General features: G+C 38.0%; 1 protein-coding gene across 9 annotated transcripts in view; it reads right to left on the minus strand.

Annotated features, from left to right (window-relative positions):
• The window catches only part of ICA1 (islet cell autoantigen 1), a 66169-nt gene extending 44433 nt beyond the window's left edge, over window positions 1–21736 (minus strand). For 2 of the 9 annotated variants that reach the window (XM_058832944.1, XM_058832939.1), the window contains exons 1-7: window positions 21580–21736; window positions 11637–11683; window positions 9847–9885; window positions 7546–7717; window positions 5529–5601; window positions 4343–4466; window positions 1954–2152 (exon numbers count right to left, since the gene is read on the minus strand). In XM_058832944.1, the coding sequence (XP_058688927.1) occupies window positions 1954–2152; window positions 4343–4466; window positions 5529–5601; window positions 7546–7717; window positions 9847–9863 (585 nt within the window). In that variant the 5' untranslated portion in view covers window positions 9864–9885; window positions 11637–11683; window positions 21580–21736. Of the gene's footprint in view, window positions 1–1953; window positions 2153–4342; window positions 4467–5528; window positions 5602–7545; window positions 7746–9291; window positions 9383–9846; window positions 9886–11087; window positions 11256–11512; window positions 11561–11636; window positions 11684–21579 lie in introns of those variants that run through there. The other 7 variants (XM_058832940.1, XM_058832942.1, XM_058832941.1 and 4 more) reach the window with 7 other exon arrangements.
• Window positions 21737–25322: the final 3586 nt, after the last annotated feature.

Here is a 25322-nt window from a genome sequence, read left to right on the forward strand (position 1 = left end):
TGTTTTTTTTCCCAATTAAAAAAAGAGAAAGTTTACTTTCTGCAAGTATTAAATCTTCAAAGACTAGTTTGATATGCCTGTTGCACAGATGGGATATGTGGGGAAGTGGATACCAGGGGCACTTTGCTTTGTTGGCTACAAAATGTAGAGCTTTTTGTTCTCTGCATTACAATGTGAACTGAAAGGTTTTCAGTTGGCAGCCAGTTGGAGGAAAGAAATGTTCAAAAAACTTCTTTAAAAATAAGTTTGGTTTTCTTTAACTATTTGAGGTCATGCTACAGAATTTGAGAATCTTCTTTTATTTTATGTCAGCATGTAATTTATTTCAGACTTAGAAATATTTAAAAATATATAGTATTTCCACACTTTTGCTACTAAGTTTTGTCAGAATTTAAAAAAAAAAAATCCTTTTTCTTTCTCACCTTAAAGCACAGCAACCCAAGATGTCTGAATTTTCACATCTAAGTTTTCCTCTACAGCAGCTCACTGCACAAACCATATGTTATTTTAATTACTTTGCCATTTATATAATTTATGCTTTCCACAGCATTTGTTTTGCAAGAAAGCTATAAATCAGTTTTCTATGACCATTACCAGTATTGCTTTATTCATTCTAACATTCCATTTTTAAGTGTTTTCCAAATAAATCAAACACCATACATAAGCAATCAGCTGAGGCCAAGACCATACCAATTATTTTACCTGCAAGAACTTGCCATGACAAACATTTCCCATAGGGCATAATGAAATATATGTCTGGTGCCACAGGACTTACAGGAATACTCTGCACTGAAGCATTAAATAAAGATTAGATGACTAACTGGGGTACTATTTGTTCCATCCCTTTCTTAATTGCTATCGTCACCACTTTGGTTTACAAAAAATGGCAGTTAGATGCATTCCAGTCCTTTCCTGTTAGGATGGTTTATTCAAGCTTTTAAAATTCCCGATTATACATCTTTCACCTTCAAAGACTTTCAGTTACAGACTGCTTCAGCCATCAGTTAACAGGGTTTTCTCATTTATACATTACCTATCTCTCAACCATAATCATATATACAGGTACACTTTAATACAATTTCTGGTATTAGACCTCTGCTTTCAATTATGACACAATTTCTGTAAATTTTTTTACCACCTTTACTCAAAGCATGAGCCACTAGGTTATACCCAAGATTGTAAGTCTTCCTGATAGCCAGTATCTATAAACAGCCAACTGTGAACATTATAGATTTTTAACAAACTCGGCTCTAGGGCCTCACTAGAAAATGTAAAGGTCTCATGTGCATTCCTGAACTGTGACAGGATCAGACTAAATAAATTCTGTACTCTCACCTGGTAGCAAAATTGCAGCCTACCACCTAGGACTTGTGATTTTGCAAGTCTTTTGGGAGGGGAGGAGTTTAGCAAATCTGAGTGACACTGAATGAAGACTATTTATGGAGAATGCCTCCTTAGCAGTTTTAGTGTTTAGCAGTTGCCAAAGAATCATGTTGAACTGCATAAGGAACCTAAATATAAATTCCAGATTTGCAACTCCTCCCCAAAATCCAACAATAGCGAATTTTGAAAATGCTGGTCTTCAAATGCCCTCAAAATTTAGCAGGAGATAGTAGAGCACTTCTGTTATCCTTTTTTAGTTGCAAAAATCAATATTCCCTTCCCCTCTGACAGCAGATGTATCTTCTTTTATTAGTCATTCAGGCATCACCACAAAGTATTCAAAATTAGATACTTCTCAAAAATATGTATTATTTAAATTATAAAGATGTATGCTGAAGTTGAATATAGTTCTAAAAAATGCCTTTCCTTACAGTCCAGAAAGAAGAGATTAATTAGGATAAATGGCATCCTTACTGCTTCTCAGTTATGCCCTCCTTGGAAGAATCAAGACCATGCTTCACTGTCATTCATTAGGCAATCCCTTCTAGGAAACTAGAGGAAACTTCATACCTTCCTGAACTTTTCCATCTGCTTATAAAGATCTGGATCCAGCTCCTGAGACACATCTTTCATCCAGAGTAGAGCTCCTCTGTATTCAGTCCGATACTGCTCCATTCTGTTCACTGTCAGCCACGTGTCTGAGATGGCCCTGTACCTGAAAGTCTCCACTTCTTGATACAATCTACTGAGAGGAGTACGGAGTGCTAATCTGGGGGAAGGCATGAAGGATAGAGAGGAAGGAGAGGAACACGTTAAAACATGTTGTTCCACAAATAATTAATACAATTCTTGACAGTTTGCTAGCACTCAAAAAAGACATACACAGCCATCACAGTTCATAAGTGCTAGTGTATGTTCAGATGATTCTACCACATGATTGGAGGTACACATGAAACAGAGTAATTTTGAATTAATATTGTGCTTGCAACCCTTCTGTTGAAATAGCAACTTTTCAATTACATGTGTGAGGGGAAAAGAAACCACTTCTACTGTGCCCATGTATTTTAGTTTGACAAGCCACTTGTAAGTTATTACCATTCCTCTTCCACAGTTTAATTTAACAACTATAAAATATACCCAAGGTAATTTACTACTGGAAAAGTATCACAGATGTATCAGGAATGTCATGCTAAACATCACAGAATGCACTTCCATTATCCTTTCAGTCTTCAAATGTAAATGTAAATAAATAAGTCATCTGCCAGCTAGGTAATTACCTCAGTTTTTTCTTTATATTCTTTTTTTTTAGTACTGGAACCATTCCTTTGAAGCACATTTACCTTTTGGAAGATTTAGACAATTATCTAAATGTTTCTTCTGGCAACCACACTTTGGAAAGGCAGTAGGGGACACTGTTGCCCTCCCTATGCCATCACTTCAGCTCCTAATGGGATCTCAACACTAGATAGGATTAGTCCTTTTGCTCTGCTTCCTCCTGCTACTTCTGCCTTCCTCTTGGTTTCCAGCAGCACCTCACTGGAATGGGTTCAATCAGTTCCACACCAGCAGAGACAGTTTAATGTGCTAGGAAGTCCCTTGGCATAAGAGAATTTCTAATTTTGGCTCCAGTAGGCCAAGAAATGTCCTCTTGATCTCCAGCTACTGAGCTAACTATGAGCAAGAAACATAAATAGAAGCAGTCCCAACTTCAACAAGAGTTTAAGGATAGCTCAAAAGAACAAAGACAAATGGTTTTATTTTAATGTGAATTCATTTTAAAAGATGCCTTAAAAATGTACTGAGCAAGAGCTAAATTAATATGTGAATTTACTGTGACTTGGTTTTTTCCAGTACCTTTTTTCTCATTCCACAAATTCTTACCCAAATATCCAAAATAAAATTCAGTTTATGTAGATATGCACTGAGATTTCTATTAACAGTTAAGCCTCATAAAGAAGCAAGTCATCAGCACTTTTGCTCAAAGTTGCCTTACATTAGTTTTAAAGATCCCAGTCATGACTGTTACTGGAGGTGCTAATGACCAAACTCTAGCCCAAGGTAAATATATGAAATTCTCAGTGCTGTGTATGCTACACTTTCAGCTGAACAACTGCACTGTTAAGATAAAGCCAGAAAGTATCACAGTAGTTAAAAGCCCTCCCCAAATCCTGTAAAACATAATGGAATAGTATTTTCCTTTGTGAGTGATGGTGAATTTCATACTTTCATAGTCCTAATGCTGTGAAAAAGAATATCACAATATTTACAATGCCATCAGGTAATGTTACTTTTAAGCTTCTAGAGCAAACACTGCGTCAGTGAGACATCAAGGACTGGTTAACAGCAGATGTTAGTGTGCTTGTGTATCCATCTGGATTCCTTATCTTTTACTTGCCCCTACACAACCTACATGAGCTCTGTAGAGATCTAGGATCTTCTCTCAGGGGGACTTTACACTAAAGTTCAAGCAGAAGATGGCATTCAGACTCCTTTGTCCTCTGTCTAGTCGAGGCATGAGACTTGATGTCCCAGAAAAAAGTATTCCCTTACTCATTTCCTCCCTCACAGGACTCAGACACCTCCACAGTGAGCCTGCTGCAGCATTTCTCTGCAGAGTGAGAACTGCCACCAAACGGGAGGGGAACCTGACATCAGCTCCTTTACAACTCTACTGCTGGCGAGGCCATGGAGATGCTCCAGTACAGCTTTAGAACTACTGAGCTGAACAGACACACAGGATCTGAACATAGACATAGCAGGTCCATAAGACAAAAACCAGCATCAGGCAAAATTCAAGAAGCCACTAATATTGCCAATACTACAGCCGATTTTGTTGATAATTTTCCTATCAATTAATTCATTAAGCATTTCAAATGGCCAAATGAATTTTGACACTGGTGAATCAACTACCATTATCACGAGTACTATGCAAATCAGACAGCAATGTTGACCCATATACCTTTGCTGAGAAGAAAAGCAGAGGGCCTTTCCTGTAGCTTGCATCATTTTTCCTGCTCTTGTTTTATCCTGAGAACCCTGTGATCGAAGAAATTTCCCCAATTCATTTTCTTCCTGAGACAGAACTAACAAAAAACAAGTGAGTTGTCAAATATGTTATTTAATTGGTTCCTAACAGCTTTAAAACTGGCCTAACATCTAACAGCCTAAGACACTTTAGGTCCAAGCAGTAAAGCAAAAATAAATAATTTTACAGAATTCCTGTAAATTTAGTAAACAGAAGACCTGATTCATTTGAGACATTTGCTGATATACTTAAGAAGAATCACAAAATTCCATCAACACCAAAAGACAAAAGGAAAAATGTGCTATTTCTTTCTTAAAAAGAAAAAGTTAGGTTGGTTTTATTACAAAAAGGGCCATCTTAATTGCAGTAACTTTCAGTGTTGGATTTTTTGGTTCTGTCTGGTTTGGTAGGTTGGTTTATAGTTCTTGAACTAAAAACTGCCTCAGCTGATAGCATACTTTTATTGAAGCTAATTTCAAGTTGCACTAACCACTTGCTTTTGCTCACCATTTTTCATGCTTGACTAAATAAAATTTCACATGAAAAACCTAGTACTTCATTTTAAAGAACACTTACTTTCAAATTACTTGGCAAGATTACTTGACAATTTTAACATTCTGTAATTCAAACACTATTTCAACTATCTGAAAGACATCTGCCTCAAAGTAACTGATCATTTTTTACAATCAAGTCAGCATTATCAAATTCATTGTAATAGCATAGATTACTTAATAATAAAACTAGTAATAAGGAAAAAAATTCTTCATCAGCAATTCTGATTAAAAAAACCCAAAACACTGTAACAGCTTAGAAAGGAGTTATGGTTCCTACACAAGATCCTTCTGAATTTAAACAAGCCAACAAGTCATGGGAAAAAAAAATAAAGAAAGCTTTCTCCAGTCATTATTGCTATCACTGCATTATATCAATATATAAAACTTCAGAACTGGAAAATCTTCAAACAAATAAGAAAATCTGCATTCAGCTGTCTGCAAGGAATATTACTTTTGAATAGGTTGAAACGTAGTTCCCCACTTTCATTTTTACCTTTTCACTTGTTCAATGATTCCATAATGCAGACCTTCTTATCATTTTAACTACTGTGTTTGATCATACTTACAACAAATCCTTTTTTGATACAGTTCAATTGCTTTCAGCAACTCCATACATGTTCTCTGAATAGAATGGAACAGCTGATATTGAAACAAAATACATAAAAAATTGTCAAGTGTATGCAAGAAACACTGAGGAATAAAATACAAGAAAAAATTTAATTTTTTGTGGAAATTATTAGGGAACACTCCTTACTTCTTGAACAATGAGCAGCATTTCTGGTATTTCCCTTATCAATTGTGCTCTTCTTTCATTTAAGTTACTCACTGAAACTACAGACTGACCAATCATAACTTTACAGAAGGAAAATAAAGAAAAAATAACTTTGTAAGCAGATCTATAATAAGTTGATACTTAACCAAACTACTTGAGTTGTTTTTGGTGTTTTTTTAGGTGATATCTTTGTATAGATATGAAGAGGTACAAATCTGTTTTTAAAAACCCCGTGGTAGAACAGAGTTGTCAAAAGATCTACCAATCAGTCATTCTCTCATGTGGGAATATGCATACTGAATTTTTCATAGATATTGTGAAGTCTAGTGGAATAAACTTGCAGGTATGGCCAACACAGAAAGTTGTTGATTTAAACTGAAAGTTTTACAGGCATAAGCAAATTTCTAAAGCAGCAGCTTCCAAAGGAAATAGAGGTAAAAAAAAAAAAAAAAAAAAAAAAAAAAAAGTCAATCATGACTTTACTTGGAGATTGCTTCTAGGAAATACAAAAATTACTACTCTTTCCGTCTGTCCATGTAAAACCTCCAGCCTGCAACTTAAACCTAAATTCTACCATATCAGGCATAAATAAGGTAGAAGTAAAATGGACCACTGGCACAGTTAGTGCCTTCTTTCAACACTTCTTGACTACAAATTTACACAGGTCTTGTCTTTTAAACTGGGCGTATGACTCGCAGGTGAGAATTTGTCCAAAACATGCTTATTTCACTTGTGTGAACTCAAGTATCCCTATTTCAAATCCCACCTGAGCTAACAAAGCATCCTTCCTGATGAGTCTGCAACACAGTAGACATGGTGAAAACTCAGCTATGTATGTATAAAATACTGTTCCATACTTCCAGCTTGTTTTACATCAATACTCTTGATATATAACACATTGTGAAGACTCTGTAGGTAGAACCACCTGGTGATAAATTATTGCTATTCTTGTGTTTGTTGTACTACAGTCTCCTGTATTTTAGCTAAAATTTAAATAAACTGAGAATCCTAAGTCAGTATTTTTTTTTTGGAAAATGCAGTAAAGCCAGTACAGCAAAACATTTACCCTCACATAAGAAAACAACACAAACAAAACTTATATGGACATTAACTTGGTTATTACACTTCCATAGTACATCCTCAATTTTTTGTTTTGTCTCAAAGACACCCTAGGTCTTCATTTTGTAGAACTTTAACCTGTTTTTTTGCCTTAGAAGGACTGAGGATACTGACAGTAGGACTGTATTTGTTACACAGCAGGATTCCATCTCTTGGTTTTATTTTACAGACTTTCAGAAGCTTCTTCTGCCACGTTAGAACTCACTAATCTGCTCAAAATCTCAAGAGCAGAATGCATTGTGCACCTTGCTCCTGGGCATATTGCATGTTTTTCTGGTATATGTGGTACTTTATACTTGTATAAAAGATGTCATTTGTACACTCAATAAAATACTATTAGGAAAAAAACCCAAAACAAATCACCTTAAACTGACATAGGCAAAGGATAAGGATGATCTCCTGACTCCCCTGCTAACAAAAGGAGAAAATCTGTCCCTAAAACATGAAAATAAATCTGAGATATGTTAAATTCCAAACAAAGTTACAGGGACACGGGAATTACAAAATTCCCCTATATTCCCTGAATTTACACAGATACTTTTGTCAGAATGTGGAAGAGATATTACATGAAAATTACAAAAATGTACGTATGTTAATATATCCTATGTACACACATATTAAAGGCTTGATGGAAATGAAAACACTTTAAAAATTAGAAGACAGAGAACACACATTATATAAACATTACAAACCTCTAGTTTTGCATCCAGATCTGCATCTGAAGCCACAACATGTTCATCTTCCTTTTTTCCTGTAACTTTTATAAGGGTTTGTTTTGTTTTCCAGTATTTCTGTTGCATTTTATTGACAACAGATTTTTCTTGGCTTTGAGCATATTGATCATAAAATTCTCTTGGATAGTTGCTGGAATATTAACAAACAAAATTTAAAACTTTAATTGGATGACTTAAAAGTAAGTATAATATACTCAATTAATACATTTCCATTAAAAATATTGCATTTGCATGTTGACACATATATTCTAAGACACAGTTCCTCATTCTGCATTAATAAAAAAGTAACTAAATTACTGCATTTCCCATCCTATTGTGATAAATAATACACTGATTTCAATTTGAATTTCTTAATCATGCAGTACTGCCCAATAAGCAGCTTCAAAGAATTCTTCCCAATGCTTTCTGAAATTATTTATAGCCCATGGAATTAACTCTTTATTTTGTATAATTAATAGGAGAGTTTCAAGTGAACTAGCAGAGTTGCTTAAGCAGGTAGCAATTTTCACGCCATTTCAGCACTGTTGAGATTTGACACAGTGCATTTTATGACTGGGATTAGACTGCTTCTTGCCCTCTTTTTTTGTAATTGAATAAAAAAAGAAATAGAAGAACACTCATCTCTTTTGAGCATGTTATGTGAAAGACTGATATCTCACATCCCTATACAATTAACTACATGACAACTGTGCATGTATAACAGGTAACCTTTTCTTTCAAAGACTAGTTTTCACTGACAAGTAATTCTACATTCCTGTAGCAGACCTAATAAAAAGTGCAAGAAATAAATTCCATATTCTACAATATTTAAGCTATACTCAGACAGCTTAATAGAAAATATAGGCTTACAATGAAATTTTGGTGTCTTTCAGGAACTATTATTCCATTACTAATTTGTGCAAAAGTACATGCATTTTCCCCTATGTACATACATAAAAAGCTGTGGTACTCTTTCAGCTTTTTAGAAGTTCAAGGCTGCTAAAAATTGCTATACTGAATACTCCATGAAACTTAAATAGGTTGAATTTATTTAGGGAAGATACCTTCCACTTGTGGAGTGATAAACTGTGGTTCATTAGTGAGATACTGACCTCTAGCTCTGTTCACAATACACAGACTGCTCAGAGATGCTACCCCAAGAGGTCTTCAGACCCAACATACACAGCAAGTCATGTCCTGAGACATGTATCCCTGCCCATGGTAGAGGGTTAGAACCAGATCATCTGTAATCTTCCAACCCAAGTCATTCAATCATCCTATGATCCTCTGATTATATGTATCTCTATCTCTATATATTTGCTGTGAAGTAATACAGCTGTTCTGAAAAAACAAGCCGTTGGTACATGTTCCCCAAAAGGGTAGCACATCTACCCTATCTAATTACTAGTGACACAGTTTAAACTGAAAAGGAAATTTTTTTCACAGGGTTATACTACTTGCTTTAGTTACTTTTAATCAGTGAGTTAGGTGACAGTGCCTTAATCACCAAAGAGACAGTAAGAAATTAAACTGGAAGTGAACAGGGACATAATTTAAAAAAGCATTTATACAGAGCACTTCATGGCTTCTTCACCAAACCTGAAAAGCAAAGATATTTACCCATTTAACTCTACACAAATACTAGTTCTAAGAGTTTAATTTATTAATCAAAATATAGGTCTCTTGGTGCTACAGCAGAGAATAAAGAATATGTACAAAACATACCATGTTTTATTTGGAATTCTGTACAAACAAGCCATTACACACACTGACAACAGACAGCCTATCAAGCTGGGTGAAGATTATATTGACCTGATACATGCTGCACCTTTAAAATGCAAAATTTACAGCATTTAATGAACAAAAAAAACCCTCCTGCATTATGAGAACACATAACATGAGAGTTTAATAAAAATAGCATTACTTTAATAATAATTAAAAATACCCATCAAACTTCTTACAAAGTACTATAAGGGCCTTAGCTGCCTGGCTAGTTGTGTGCTTTGACTTCTGCTACAGCAGTGAAAATAACTGAGATCTCATTTCAGTTTTCTTCAAGTGAAGAAAACACCATAATTCATCTGATGTTAACCAGCCTTGAGAGCTACCTCAACTGAGGTCACCAGAAATTCTGGGGGCATGGTGCAAGGACTAAAAATTAGCAACTAATATAAGATTAATACAGATTCCTGAATTATGAGACTGATAAACCAACTGAACAATCAACATACCAAACACTATTAGCACTTTAGAATAAAAAAAAATTATCAAGATGCTTACTATTTATGACCTTCCATGATTCTTGTTTTCTTCACACACCTAAATAAGAAATTACCAGTTAATACAAGTATCTGTAATTTTCAAGTTATAGATATCATGCATTTTTCCCCTCAGAAAATTACCATGCTGCAGCATCTTGTTCACCATATTACAAAAGAAAATTTTTCAATCTGTGAGACAAACGCTTTTCTTGTGTAACACACAATTCTCACGAAAATCCATTATAAATGGATTTAAGTGCTGCCATCAGGGATGATCCTTCTATGCTAGCAAGTTTTTCAAGCAAAACAAATTTACCAGGTAAAAGTTCAGTGACTTTTGATGAGGCATGCCAAAATTGTGCATACTAAGCATCTAAGCATCACCCTCAGTCAAGTTTTTTCCTCCAAGTTTTAGCCACAATATAATTCAATTACTTTTTACCTTTTTTTTTTTCCCTATATCCCACTGATCTATTTTTTAAAACACTAGTTACATCGTGTCTTGAGTCAGAGATGTGAAATTTAATGACCAGATGGTTTTTCTATGAGGGACACCACAGTTCCTGAGGATAGAATATGATTTGTATGCATTAGAACTTAGGTTTTATAAGTTACTCTCTCCAGCTTGGATACTCAAGTTTCCCACTATACTCTGAGCTGGCCAGATGGCATGCACATCACTTCCCACCAGTACCTGAGCACAGTCCTTCTAGGCCAAATTTAACTACCAAGTCAGATATTCTTAAAAAATAAGCACCCAGCTTCTCCTCTGCTGCTTTCAGAGAGGACTGTTCTTAAGCACATGGTTAACATGGGAATGGAGGCACTGCAGCAGGACCTGGGTGAGACCAAAATGAAGCTGGTGAGATGGATGGTGCTGCTGGGGAATGGATTTTAGCAAGTAGGGCACAGAATAAACACACCAATGGGCTCCACAAAGGTATGAAGCTGATTGACTAAGAAAAGATTAATGGAAAAAGCAGCTAGGGAGGTAGTGGTGCTGAAACTGGACTTTGGCACTAAGCCAAGTTAAAAAGAAAAGGGGCTACAAAGGGGAGACATGACAACTAGCACAGTACTTCATACAGACAGTGTAGTTAGCACTAGAGGCAAAGGGACTAGAAGAGATTGCAGGAACCCAAATAAGGGAAAGCAAACAACCTGAATGCTTCCTGCAAGCATGAAGCACATGCACTTCCATTTGGAGCTGAATGGAGACAAATCCCAGACTTCTGAGTCTAACCTCTCTGCTGCCAGTACCTGTGAAACTTCCTGGCAAAGTTCCATGAGATACTGCAAGATTATATCAGAGCAGGAATTTTGCCTGAATTGGAATTTTTGTGAAATGTTCTTCAGTACTGCTGGAGAGACCATGAGAAAATTCTGGTCTCTGTCTTCACGCCAGAGTTTAAATATAAGGGTCAACAGCTAAAAAAGGATGAAGAAAAAATCTTTTCAGATTGTTGTTGGTGTTAAAGAACTATTGAGACAGACAAGATACAGAATAGAGTGTTTTGCTGCTCTTTCTAGAGCCATAGGCACAGGCACTATGAACTCATTTTCTAATACCTTCATATAAAACAGACTTCACTGTTTTCACACTGGTCCTCTTCTAAGTCAGCTGTGAGGGTGTATGAATGAGATAAGACCACAGGATTTAGCTTGTATACACATCCATAACTCACGTTATTCAGCAGCACACTTGGCTTGACAGGAAGCAACGAACAGCCTATCTAGGTGGAATAACATGTACATTACTTGGAACAAAATACAAGCAACCAGTATGGGGAAAAGATGTAAGGCACCGACCTTATTCACTGTACACATCCACCTGCTTCTCCGAGAAACCAATGTCCCTACAAAAAAATAAATAGGGTCATGGTGAAACAGTTGACACTTGCAAGTATAGCTCATGCTCTTTCTTCCTAAACATCACCTCACCTTTTGACTCTGAAATCTTCTTAGTTATACTCTTCAAGGTTCTACATAGCACCCTTATGTCCTGAAGATACTCTTTGTGGAAATCTTTACATTCAAAGTAGACAATATTTTCATGGTATGACAATGAGGGCATGTATTTTCTATTCTGCTGTGTGATAGGATGGCATTTGAGGTGTTTGAGGCTACAAGACCTGCTGGGATAGTGTCCTATGGCAAATCAGGGTGGAAGGAAACAGAAGTGAAGCCTTACCTACACTGCCTGCTGGAAATGGCACCAGGCATGTGATATCACCCAAAACATGCCAGGAGGGAAAACGGACCCAGAGAGCTCTAGACAGTAGAGATAAAAACCATGCCAGGGAGATTGCTGTAATTAAGCAGTGGCAACAAGCAGCAGCCAAAGACACAAATTCAATCGTTGGGCCTGTTTCATTTTCAGTATGGAGCTAACTTTTGGTCCTAAATGAGAATTCAGTTTGCAAAGACAACTTAGTAAGTACTAGATTTGAAAAAACAGAAATGTAGTTGCTAAAATATAATATGCAGTAAGTTGTCTCTGCAGTAATTTAACAGGGCCCTAATTTATTTATATAATCTCTTAATTCATGTGTTGTCACTGTCTGTTTCAAGTCCAGCAACTAAAAAGGGTTAAGATACTGGTTCATCTCTAATAAAAGACATTATTAAAAGCATATGGCTTAACTGAAAGCAATAAGACTTTTCAAAACAAATACCAAAATATAAGTCGAGTCTCAAAAAGTGAGAGATACTAGTAAGAGGGGACTGGAAATAGCCCAGGGAAGTCTCCAAGAATTAAAAGGAACATTTCACAGCCAGGTAAAGAAGAATCCCTGCAGTCACAGAATGCTGGCCCTGAAGCTGCAGAGAAAGACCAAGAATGAGCACATAACCTCTCACTACTTTCAAGTTTTGAACTCTCTTATGCTTTCAAAGAACAAGACAAATGCCCTGAACAGAAGTAACAAGCCAGTTGGTCTTTGCCAAAATTGACTACAATAGAAGCACATGACACTAAAAACTTGAATCTACCAATATTCTCTCCAAAAACTGCAGTGAAATGTAAAATTAACCCATGATATCATACAGTTTTAGATATAAAAACAAGCTTTATTTGCCACAAGGAGTTGATGTAAGAGACTTTTTTTTGTTTGATTTTCTTCTCAGTGTATTAAAATGAAAAAAAAAAAAAAGAGAGAAAAGTTTCAATAAATATTGTACTGATAATGATTAACAAAAGCAAAAAATATCACCACCCTATAGGAAAGCATTTGTATTGGGAAGTTTCCATATTTGACAACAGAGTCACACAACACTTGTGATCTCCTTGACAGGCTTTATCTTGACAAACAGAAGTGAGGGATACTCTAGATGAGGGGGTGAGTGTCAGAAGCAAGCATACTTGCTTTATTCACACCAGAGAAAGCAGTGCCACATTACAGGTAACTGTACACAAACCCACGATTAATACTGCAGAGTGATGGATCTGAGGCTTCCTGAAGAAGTCCACTAATGGATCCAGTAATTTTGCAAGTGCTTCTCAGTGTTTTGAGAGAACCTAATGCTACCTCAGTTTAAGCATTAAACCTGAGCTGGCCCTATTCACAACAAATCTTGGAACACAAGGGACAACAGAACTGAAAGACCCAATCCCATACAGAACCAGCTGGGGTCACAAGCCCTGCCAAAACCTTGAAAACCTCTAGCAGGTGTTTTTGAGGAGCCACCAAGATGCCTCAGCAACACTCTCCACAAGCCCGTTTTGCAGACTGATGCCAGAGAAGACAGGTACAGCCTGGACACTGAAATATATTAGAACTGTTTCTAGACTCAGCCTGGCTTCAGGTGTAGCAGCTGAAGTCAGGCAGTGCTCTGCCACAGATAACAAGAAATGCTGAAACCAAGATGGTCCTGCAAACAGCCAACTATGGCGTTATCTGGGTTTATCTGGGTGGTAGACTATTTACCCACAAATTATTTCTGCAGGAAGCCATAACAGCTAGAATGCACACAAAATTTCATATTATTTCAGCCATACTCGTCATCCTACTGAGAAATGTAGCTGTAACACTGGAACGAAACTTGATGGAGGACACTTGTCATTAGCAAGTGGCATTTCTATTCCTATGAAAAATCCTCTGATTCTCTATATTCTCCAAGACCCCTTGAATAAACATGTAAATTTTTCTGTACAAATATAAAATGCTTTCTTGGTGTTTTGTGTGATTTGAATAGCAGTATACACTAGGATTACCTTTCAGCTCGTGTTCCGTACAGCATTTGTACAAGCTTGCTTCTCTTTTTTAGCTTTAGTACATTTTGTTGCAGCATAAGTTGTCTGGTTTCCCAAGAGCTGAACAGCTTTATGAATAATCTTTTGATTCCACTTGTGTAAGAAAAAGATGGTATGAATGCCTTCTCTCCAAAAGCTACATTGATAATAAACATGTCTGTATATCAGTGTCACATCTCTTCTTCAGTGAGCCTAAATGTAAGAAGTGTCATGTGGCATGGTAAAGTTCAGACCTTAATACTCTCCTAGGTTATGAGGAAATCTGTTTAAAACCCAACCTGACAAACAAAAGTTTTACCCCTAATTCAAGTATCTCTTCTTGTCTGAGCATTGGTTACATAGCTCTTACTGTGATCTTAGCTCAGACAACAGATCACATAGAAAAATATCAGGATGCTACCAGAGGCATCAAACAGGAAATCTTTTCAACTCTGAAGACTGTATGTAAAATAAACTGTTGATCTAATCACAGCTTCTCAGAACAAAGAGATGAGCTGAAATCCTTGCAAAAACATTATAAATTCTGATGACCTAGCAGTTATGTAGGATGGCAGTAGATTGAAGAACACATTCTTTTGAGACACATCCAGAAACAAGGAAAGGGAACTAAACAAATAGCATAGCAGAATTCAGCAACCCTTACGTGAAGCAATATGTTCATCAAAACACACAGAAGAGTCTGTACGTTCACTGACAGAACTGTCTTCTGAGTCTACTGTTCTTTCAAAGCAGATGATATGTTCTGTGGTTCCTCAAATCCCAACAGATTCTCCATATCCTAAAACCCTTGCAACTTACAACTTCAAATATGGCACAATCATACATTGCAGTTGATTTACATATGTTAACAGTTTTATTAAAACGAAGAATCTTCCAATAAACCTTTAATACATTAATAGCACAGTGGTGCTAAGTAACAGAAAAAACATTAAAATTAAGGAGTTCTATATATAAAAATGAAGAGTGAAAGTTTCATTTATGTAAAATACTTTGAAGGGAAGAAAATGTGCCTAGGTGAGGGAATCAAGGCCATCTGTGCCTCCAACAGCTTTTGGCTGACAACCTATCTCCTCCACTCTGCTCCCTGGAAACTGTGATCAAACTGAACCAAGTACATGGGTTGCAAAATAAGAAGCAATCTCACTGCAAGATGAAGACTAGACAGGGTGCAGTTTTATTTTCTCTGGTGTGCCTACAAACACACAGACCAGGAATTTCAATTGGTGTTTGATTTTGACCTTCCCAAGCAAAAGAGAATATAACAGCCCGTAAATCTGAATTATCCATGTTGTCAATGCAGGAAAAGAATGAAAGCTGAAGTCTGGATCTTTCAGCATCAAGATTATACACAGACTTATAAGTATTCCTGCTCTTAAATACAAGAATAGCTACTCTAATTCAGCTAAAATGAATCTAGAGTTCAAGCTATATCTATGACAAATGACAAGATTTAATTTTTCCTCTAAAGCTCTTAATTCTCAATATTGATGCTCTAATCCTGCAGAATCATCCATGCTTAGCTTCAAATCCAGGAGTCTTTTCATTCTGTTAGACTACTCACTGATGCCCTTGTTTATTAATTCAAAAACTTTGCAAATTGGCCTGTAAGTGCTGCATTAGCAGTTCCTTCCAGCCATTACAACTTTTTGTCTAATCCTTTTTCTCAGACTGATCCACAGCTTTGCTACTTATCCTGGAAAGTGTCTATCTTGGAGATTACCCACAAGTTCTCAGGAGAAGAAACATAAGATTGCAGTTATCAACTGAATTACTCTTTCAATCTATTTCAGGAGTTGACACCTAGAAAGAAATTTCATACATTCTTAAAAGAAGCACAGGATAAATGGCATCTGTTACACAGCGAAGACTCCTGCTAAATTCATTTATTCACCTGGGAGGTGCTGAGAGGGGAAAAAATCATCCTGTTTGACTGCAATTATCTAACTTTAGTGCCTAAATTGCCATAGGAGCCTCTCAAGACTAAGTCCCTGTACAGATAGTGAACAGAACATCCACAGAGCAATGCTGAGCACCTCAACCAGAGCCTCACCACTGTGCTCTGTGCACGCAGAAATTATGCTTTTTGCATTAGGCACCTGAACTACAAAGACAGGTCATGCTGTGAGAGCACGGCTCTATTCCCCTTCCTTTAGAACTAGGATGTCATGGTGGTCTGTTGAATTACTGTGGAGAGGACAAAAAAAAAAAAAAAAAAGCAAAAAACCAGCAGCACACTGAACACTGAGTAACACTGTCTTTCGGATATGGCCACACCCTGTTAAGTACCCTGGGACCAATTTTCTCTTTCACTACAGACACTTCTGGAACTAACATTTTTATACATAGTTTTTGCCAATTCCTTCTCCTCTCTACCAAGGCCTATGAGACAACTCAAAACCACCATTTATTCCATTTCATTTATCCATTTGTCTTGATCCTTCAAAGAATTAACCTACTCTACCACACCCCCTACCCCTGCCAAATTTGATGCGCAGGAAAATCCCATGCACATACTAAAAACAACAGAAGTATCAGAGAAATTGGAGTTCTGTCCTCCAAGTTTGACCCAATACAACACACCTCTCTTTTTCCAGCCAGTAAACTGTGCGGAGAACAAACCACAGTAATACCAGCAGGTATCTTAAATGACTAAGATTGTGTGATTAGAGACTTGCACTGTAAGAAACCATGATGAAATATGAATGGTTTGGGTCTTCTTTCTGTCATTTGTAGCACTAGGCACCTGTCTGCACACAGTACATCCAACCAAACGAGTAGCAGTACTACTGACACCTGGCTTTCACTCAGCTTTACACTGACTCTATTTAATACTCTGTGCAGGGCATATATGGGTCACATCTATTGCAGAGAGTACTGCCAAGAATTACTTTCTTCCAAAAGACAATTGTCATACTTCTAATTTCAGAATACACAATTAATGTTGGAAATTATTCTACTTAAGTTCCTGGTACAGTCTAAAAAAAGGATGAGATCCGGAGCCATGTTTCTTATGCTATCATTTAGTCTTTATTTTTCTATTCCCAACTCTGATGCATGCAAGTTAATAGAAGTGGCAGACAAACTGCAAATTTACACTTTAAGACTTTATTGCTGACTTATACCAAGAACTGAAGAATATCAATTAATCTCAACCACTCTGGTCTTCAGTACTTGAGTGGCTACAAGTAATTTTTAGCCAACATGAAAAAGCAGAAATTTGGTCCTTTCAACATGTTTTTTAAAACTTGGTTTTGCCCCACAAAGTGCAAGGACCAATTCAACAGTTAGCAGTCCTCTCTAAAAAATTATTTTGTGTCTATTTGGTACTATATTTCTGTCATATTATTCCAAAAAACTATCAGATCAAACTTACAGACATAAATGATCTCCTCTCTAGAGCATAAAATGCATTGAAATGATACTTGGAGCTGGGTTGGGGGTTTTTCTGGTTGTTGTTTAAACGGTTGAATGAAAAATTCCTGAACCCAGTGGATTATCTCAAAAACACTGATAAGAATGGCACATGAAGTGACAACAGTACATGCAGTCTCAGAACAAAATATTTCAAATAAATGCCGGTGGACTGAAAGATTGATGAGCAAACAATAGCACTTTCTAGATAAGCTCATTTGCACACAGAACTTTATCACTTGCACAGAGGTATTTAACCACACAAAAAAATAAATTTAAATTTCTTTTTCAGATTATACTGATTTTTCATTTGCTTACTGTGGAATAATGTAGGGATACACAATATCAGTACGCAATATCAATTTCCCCTCAGGTAACATCTTTTGCTTCACTAGTAAAGCATTGCACTTACATTTGTGGAGAACAGTGAGACAACCAGGTAAGCATTGCAAGTACTACATTAATTTTATGGAAGAATAATTTGAGTATAAATCATTGAATGGCAGGTCTAAGCTCAATACAAATGAGCAAAACTGGAGATATTTATAATTTTCTAAATGCAGACTTGCTTTGTTTCTTCAAAATGACTATAAAATTGTTTTGTAATACACATTTTTTCTCTTAGTTTAAGAGCCACTATTCGTAAACTTAATAGGTGAATATTATTAAAGAAATTATCATAGGCACTGTACACTCATTATAAGAGACAAGATTGTTTTTCTGATGCACTCTACCTGTAATCAGTCTAGAGCCTTAATATTGGGAAACTTTCCTTTTGTGAAACTATGGGAAAAGTAATGAATGAACAAAAAAAATCTTGAAACTCTTTTTGCATATATTTATATATGTATATTACATACAAACATATAAGGCTTTAGAACTTCAAATTCTAAATGGTAAATGAAACTTCAAATGGCTCTCTTATTTAGAAGTCCTATTTGCTGGCACATGCAACCCTCTCACATTTCTGCCTCCCTCCTGCCTTTTCATCCATTCAGAAGCCAGGAGGAGGCAACGTCATTTAGACCCAAAGGGAAACAATACTGGAGGAGGGAACACAAGAAAATAATTTTCTCCAGATTCCCTTGGAGATTATTCCCCATCTGTGGATAAGAGATTCGATTAACAAAACAGCTTTATCACGCAGAGCAACAACAATACAGGGTGATCTCCTTGTGCCACCCTTTGAGTAAACACCACCAGTACAGGCTATATATTCTCAGCAGACACATAGTCCACTCAACTTTTATATTACTGCTTTCAGTAATATCCTGCCACTCCAGCTGACTCTTCCTAGAGCAGCGGTGATCCCTATGAAGCTACTTGCAAGATGGACCCAAGCAGTGTTTCAGTGACTTGGTACAGACAGTTCTCAAGGTTGACGTAAGCAATTGTGTAACTGGTCAAAATGCCCCTCAGTTTGTCGTGGCTAACAATAGCCACAGGAAGAAGTACTGTGAGACTGTTATTACCAGCAACCCTTAAAAAGGTCAAATGTTTCTACTCTTCTTGATTGTTTGGTTCTTTCTCTAACAAACTTCACTCTCTTGGCTTTTGTATTTTTAATGCTTCTGCATCATGTGGCGCAATTTTTTCTCCAAAGTGATTTTATGGTTGAGAAGCAGCAAAACATCTTGAAGAATAAACTACAGAGCAATACTCTTGGAGGTGATTTTGAAAAAAAGTATTAAAAAGTGAGGGCATTTTTTGTCTTGTTTAGATGAAATATTAGCACATTTCTTTTCTGTCAACTCATACCAACAGCTTTCAACACTAGCTGAAGACTGAAAAGAGCTATTATTATTAATTTCTTCAAGAAAAGGTTACATGAGAAATCATCAGAACAATTTAACAATCGTGTAAAGTACAGATAACAGAGAAGAACTGGCAAGATGGTTGGGCTTGAAACTCTACGAAGCCAGGACAAAACCCCTAACCCTGTAGTAGGAATTTCACTTTGCTCTATGTGATCTCCTTCACCCCTCACTAATAGGAACTTCTAAAAAAAAATAAAAAAATTAATGAAACCTCTCCTTTCCATAAAGTCATAACTGGTCTTCTCAAATCTGCAGTAACATTTATATTTGAATCTCAACTCCAACAAGTGATAGAAGAAAGCACCACTATCTAAAATATATTTAATTTTTTTTCTCAAGTGAAAAGGAAGCAAATTCCACTGACCAGCATCTAGACTCAAGTAAAGTGCTGGAACCTTTCTGGAAACAACAATGTTTCACGCATGAAGCTCTGACAGTGAAGAAACTTTAGAAACTCATTTAGACTAAGGTTTGGCGGCATTTAACCACCACATTATCTTCCAGTAGAGTCCGTCATGTGCAAAACGTGACTGGTAATACCAGTTATGGCAGTTCACTACTCAAAAGATCTCTGTGGCTTGACACTAAATTCCTCCTTCAGTGGTATTAACATTAATCTTAAACAATTATATTAATATATAATGGTTCAAACCAACCATTAAGTTGGTTCAAACCAACCATTAAGTTGGTTCAAACCAACCATTAAGTTGGTTCAAACCAACCATTAAGTTGGTTCAAACCAACAGGCTGTTCAAACAGCAGTTTAAAAAATTGCTAAAGTCTAAATGAGGTGTTGCTGGTCATCAAGCTAAGTACCAATAAGAATTGCAACTTCTAGATCTGTGCCAGACAGCAATGTCAGGGGATTCTTCCACTCCTTCTTTGAGAACATTGGATAGACAAAGTGGAAAGAGTGGTTTATAAAAAAAAATCAGAAAAAAGACCATAACCAAATGCCACCTGCACTGCAGATGCAAAATCCAGCCCACTGTTTTCTCTATCCAACACTTTGGAAAAGTGCTCAAAGAGTTTTGTCCTTTCAAGAGTCTTGCTATATTAAAACACAGGAACAGTTTATTTCCAAGAAGTCTACTCTGAAAGAAAAGTCACAGCTTCTTTCTGTGACCCAAATGAAATAAAATCTATCCAGAAACCAAAAGAAAGAGGATAACACAATTAAACATATGGAGAACAAAAGCCAACAAACAGGTGCTTCATGGAAATAAAAGGTCAACTTTGTTAAAAGCAAGGCTTGTAGACAGGGGGGAAATATCACAAACAACCAAACAGAAGAACAAGTCCAATGCCAAGCTTCCAAAATACTACCACAATGTGACTAGGTGGCAGGGGGAAAAGGGATGTAACCTTGAGATTACCAGAGTCAGTTTGACATTTACACTTCCGAACTAAGGCAAGCCTGAATTACTGCTTTAAGAGGGGTCACACAGATCCATGAGGCTATCAGCTTTACTCAAAACAGTATGGAACAGGAGATTTATTTACATACGGCACTGAACATATATATAATGATATCGACAAATAAAAGAGCACAGTGCCTTTCACCCCTTTCTGCTGCTAAAAACTGACCTAATGTTTCAAGTAATACCCGATTTTCTTTTTTTCTTCAAAACGACTAGAGCAGCTTTCATGGGTCAGGTGGATGTATGAAAAATAAATCTGATTACCAAGATGAACCTTTCACAAATTATAAGCTTTAAATCGTAAATGTGGGGCTCCTGAATTGCCATTTTAACAGCTGTTACTGTCTCGGTGCTGGTTCGAGATCTGTCATTACCTGACCAGAGGATGCCCTGCCACCCCTCTCCACCCGGCTGGCCTCAGGAGGGGTCGGAGTGCGGCCGAGCAACCTGCGCCTCAGCCCGGCAGCCAAGCCGGAAACCGCCGAGCAGAACCGGCCGTTTCCCTCCCCGCTTCCAGCGGGCAGAGCGCCAGGGAGGATGTACGGGAGGCACAAACGGATAAATGCAATAATCATGGCGAGACAACCGCACGGCGGGAGGGGGAACACAAGGCAAAAGGAGGGACAGATGCCATCTTGTGCCTCGGAAATTTCGCTCTGAACAGGTGCGGCCGTGGATAGAGCGCTGACGGGCACCAGCTCCGCAGGCCCGGCGGCCGCGCCGCCTCCCTGGCCCCGAGCGGGCTTGCCCGTGGGGGAGGCGGCGCCCACCCGGGGCTGGTACCCGCGGCACCAGCTCTCCCTGCCCGGCCCCAGCGCGGTGACCAGCGAGGCCCCCCTTCCCGCACTCACCTTGCGGAAGGGAGGGGAGGGAAGGGCCGAGCCGCAGGCACCGCCGCCACCACCGCCCCTCCAGGTGTTCCAGCGCCGCCGGCGTCAGCGCAGCGAGCGGAGCCGCCTGTGCCGGCGCGGGCGCCCCCGCAGCGGGGCGGAGCCGCCGCCCGGCCCGGCCCAGCCCGGCCCCCGAGCCGGGAGGGCGCGGCCGGCAGGTCCGCGGCGCTTGGGGCGGCCGCTGCCAGGTCTTGGTCAAGGCGGGGACGCGTTTCCTCCTGCTTTCCCTGCAGCGCTGTGAGGGAAGCGGCGGGAGAGTCACCCGGGTTGGGGCCCGTCTGGGGTTCTGATCACCGCCTCGACCAAAGCCCCAAACCTCATGCCTCAGCCCTTGCCTGCTGGCGACCGCAGGTGTCCCGCCAGGAGCAGCAAGGAAATACGAAAATGTTTTGGTTGTCATAAATAGTTGCCATCGAGGTAGTGCAAACTGGAAGGAGAAGGCCCTTTAGGAGGAAAAGGTGGCAGTGTCACGGGGGTCAGGAGAGCATTGGTTCTGAGCTCATGTCGGAATCGGGTCACTGAGGCTGTGTGAGAGCTTTTTGAGTACAGGAGGTGGATCTGAAGCTGATTTCAGAGCTTGAAATGAGGAGTTCACAGGTGGCCTTTGAAGATGAAGTAAGAGGAGAAACGGAGAGCAGCAAGATCGGGTGAAAAATGATCCCGCTTAAATGGGGCAGTGTTAACTTACCCGTGTGAAGAGAGCAGAGGTGTAAGCACAACGCCGGGCATGAAAGCAGGAATGGAGAAGAGGTTGCGTTGATAGGGCCCCAGAAAAGGGTTGAAGAAGATGGACAGGAGGAAGCTGTAGAAAATGCGAGAAGAGTGGTAGTGAGGCGTCATTTTCTGAACCGTACAGGGGTCCCAAGTGAGTGTCTCCATGTTTCTGTGAGGCAGAGCTGAGCTACTTCGCTGGAAGTCACAGATCTAAGAGTAAAAATGAAAGATGCTTACAGCAACAGGGGCTGTGCTGTGAGACAGTGATTGTGAAAAAGACTTGGGATCCTCATGGGTAGAGAGCTAGGCATGCACTCCCTGAGCTCTGAAGTAATCAACAGGGATAATTTAACACTGTATAATGTGAGGAATTTCAGGTGTCATGTGGGAGATTGCTTACTTTCCCTGTTTGGCATTGGTGTGACCACTAGCAGCAGGTCATACTCCCAAGCATGGTGTACCTAGCACAGACGGTGAGTTGACAAACAAGAATGGTTTTATGGGAAGAAATACAAGATTGTTTCCCAGAGGTACAGGAACCCTAATAGGATAGTTTTTTGTGTTAAAGCAAAGTAACAGGAAGAAAATATTTTCATGGGAGACAAATCTCTTTATGGGGTCCTCAGTCTTGTGGAAAAAAAAAAGCATAACACAGCAGCTGAAAGCTTGGAATATAGGAAACCTGGTGTAAAATATGTAATTTACTTTTGGATGTTATTCTGTAAACACCCTCCAGTTGCCTTGATATTGTAGAGCTCTCTTTAGGGCAAATATCAAAAGATGAATTTTAGGGTGTGGTTATCTGGTTTATTTTAGTTTCCAGTGAGATTAATCATTCTCCGGACAGGGGTTCCCGTGACTGAAAGAGTAACAGCCTGAAGTGTAAATACTTGCATTAGTCATATTTCCCCATTAGTCAAATAAATACCAGGTATTACTGGTTTTGAGAGAAAAAATGTTCATGGAGTTCTTACCTTGCCGAAGGGAAGTGGTGCTAATAAGTGACAAAAGGTTTCTCTGCAGTGGATGAGGATCTGGGATCTCTTCAGTTATGTCTGGCATTGGATTTTGGTAGCTTTTAGTTTCTCAGTTAACATGAAGAATACGTTATGTCTTTTAATAGTGTTTATATGTGCAAATCTCCTGGAGGTAGGTGTAAAAAGAAATTCTCACAGGATGTAAGGAATTACTTTAGCCATTGCAGGAGCAGAACCAAGACAAAAAGATTTTTTTTGGTACATTTTCGAGTATTATTAGTTGCTCGACAATAAGGTAGGAGGGGAAATAGTCCTTAATAAACCTTGATTCTGCAAAGAACTGTATTTTTGTAATCATGGAACTATTTTATGCCAATATTAATGTATGTGTGTGAATATACCAAATATCAGGACTTAGGCTAACTCATTTCTCATGTATTTTAGGACTAAATCCTGCAAATTACAGACAATTTTTGCATTGTCCATTTTAACGTCGCAAACCTTTAGCTGAGATTACTATATAACCTCCAAAAGTTAGTTTTAAAGCTTTATTCCTCACTGAAGTGCAGGCATTTCTTAATCTTTTATAATGTTTGATATAGTTTATCACCAGATGTAAATGTTATAAATATAAGCAAGTGCCATCTGGTTGTTCTAGCACCTCTCTTATCTCCCATGGAGATATTTTTAGGGCAGCAGAAATACAGAAATGTAACTAAACCAGTTATTGGTGGTGATATTTGAAATAAGGTGTATTTTCTACTTTTCACAAGCTTAGTTATTTGATAAAGCTGACTGGATGCATGAAGCACCTTGAAGCATGATGCTTCATACTTTCTGCTACAAACAATTTTTCCCCATTTGAGCATCAAAGTACTCTAAGTCACTTAAATTTACTAAGCAGTTGGTTCCCTGACCTTGAAAAAGTTCATTTCTGCTGTTCCATAGAACACCCCATCCTCTCACAAACTGAGATTTTTTGGATGACATCATTAAAATTGACATAAGATGCAAGTAAAGATGAAGTACAGCCCTCTGAGGTGGAGCTACTTATCGTGTCACAGTTGAAACTTTTGATCACTTTTTATGGTGGAGAAATGACTTTCCAAGCCCTCAATCACACAAACCTAGAGATTTTGAAAGACTGAGCCAGCAATTAGTCTTAGCCGTCATCTTGTAAACTCTTTTCTGCATCTGAGCTTTGTGTTGCACTTTGGTCCAGCTGCATTTAATTTCTAAAAGGATAAATAAATATTGGAATCCCGTGTTGACTCGGTGAGACTCACCATCCAGTTGTGTTTACAGTACCATATGGCTACTATAGCATACTAAGTGACATGCTACCCTTGTCACTTAAATTGATACATTCTCACATGTTCTGTGCTGTCTATATAAAATAATCCTAAAATATGTGTGTGATGGTTTTTAGCTTATTATATTCCTTAAGTAATAAGATTGAATTTCAAATAAGAAAATGGAGACCATCAGGGCAAGAGAGAGTAAACTAGAAATTCAAGGATTTTGGAAGCCCAGTAGTAGTGCCCTGTTTTTCAGCTGAAGAAATAGAAATTATATTTTCCCCATTTGTATATATTATTTTCTCAAGGTTTCTTAATGTGCTGTTATCCTTTCCCCCATTTATATGTTTCTGGGAATTAGTAACTTCAGGAACTTGCATAGCATTAGGTATCCTAGAAACACTATTACTATTATTATTATTACTTTCACATATTAAGATTTTTTTAATTCTCTCATGTCACTTGCCTCATGTTTCTTGTCTACATAAGGGAGTACAAACATTTAATGTTTTGTTTTATGGACACAGTCACTCCCTGCTTGAGTTTCTGTTCAAAATTTAGAAATCAAGGTGAGGGAAATGATTCTTCCCTTAAGCTTCCTCATGTGCCTCATATGAATATTTTCAATTTTTTTTGTTCTCTCTTATCTATTTGCTGTTCTTTAATTTTCCTGCCGCACTGCTGTTTGTTTTCAAATTTCTTAGCAAAAATCTGT

Source organism: Poecile atricapillus, chromosome 2 (assembly GCF_030490865.1).
Source record: "Poecile atricapillus isolate bPoeAtr1 chromosome 2, bPoeAtr1.hap1, whole genome shotgun sequence".
In the NCBI taxonomy this organism is placed as follows: domain Eukaryota; kingdom Metazoa; phylum Chordata; class Aves; order Passeriformes; family Paridae; genus Poecile; species Poecile atricapillus.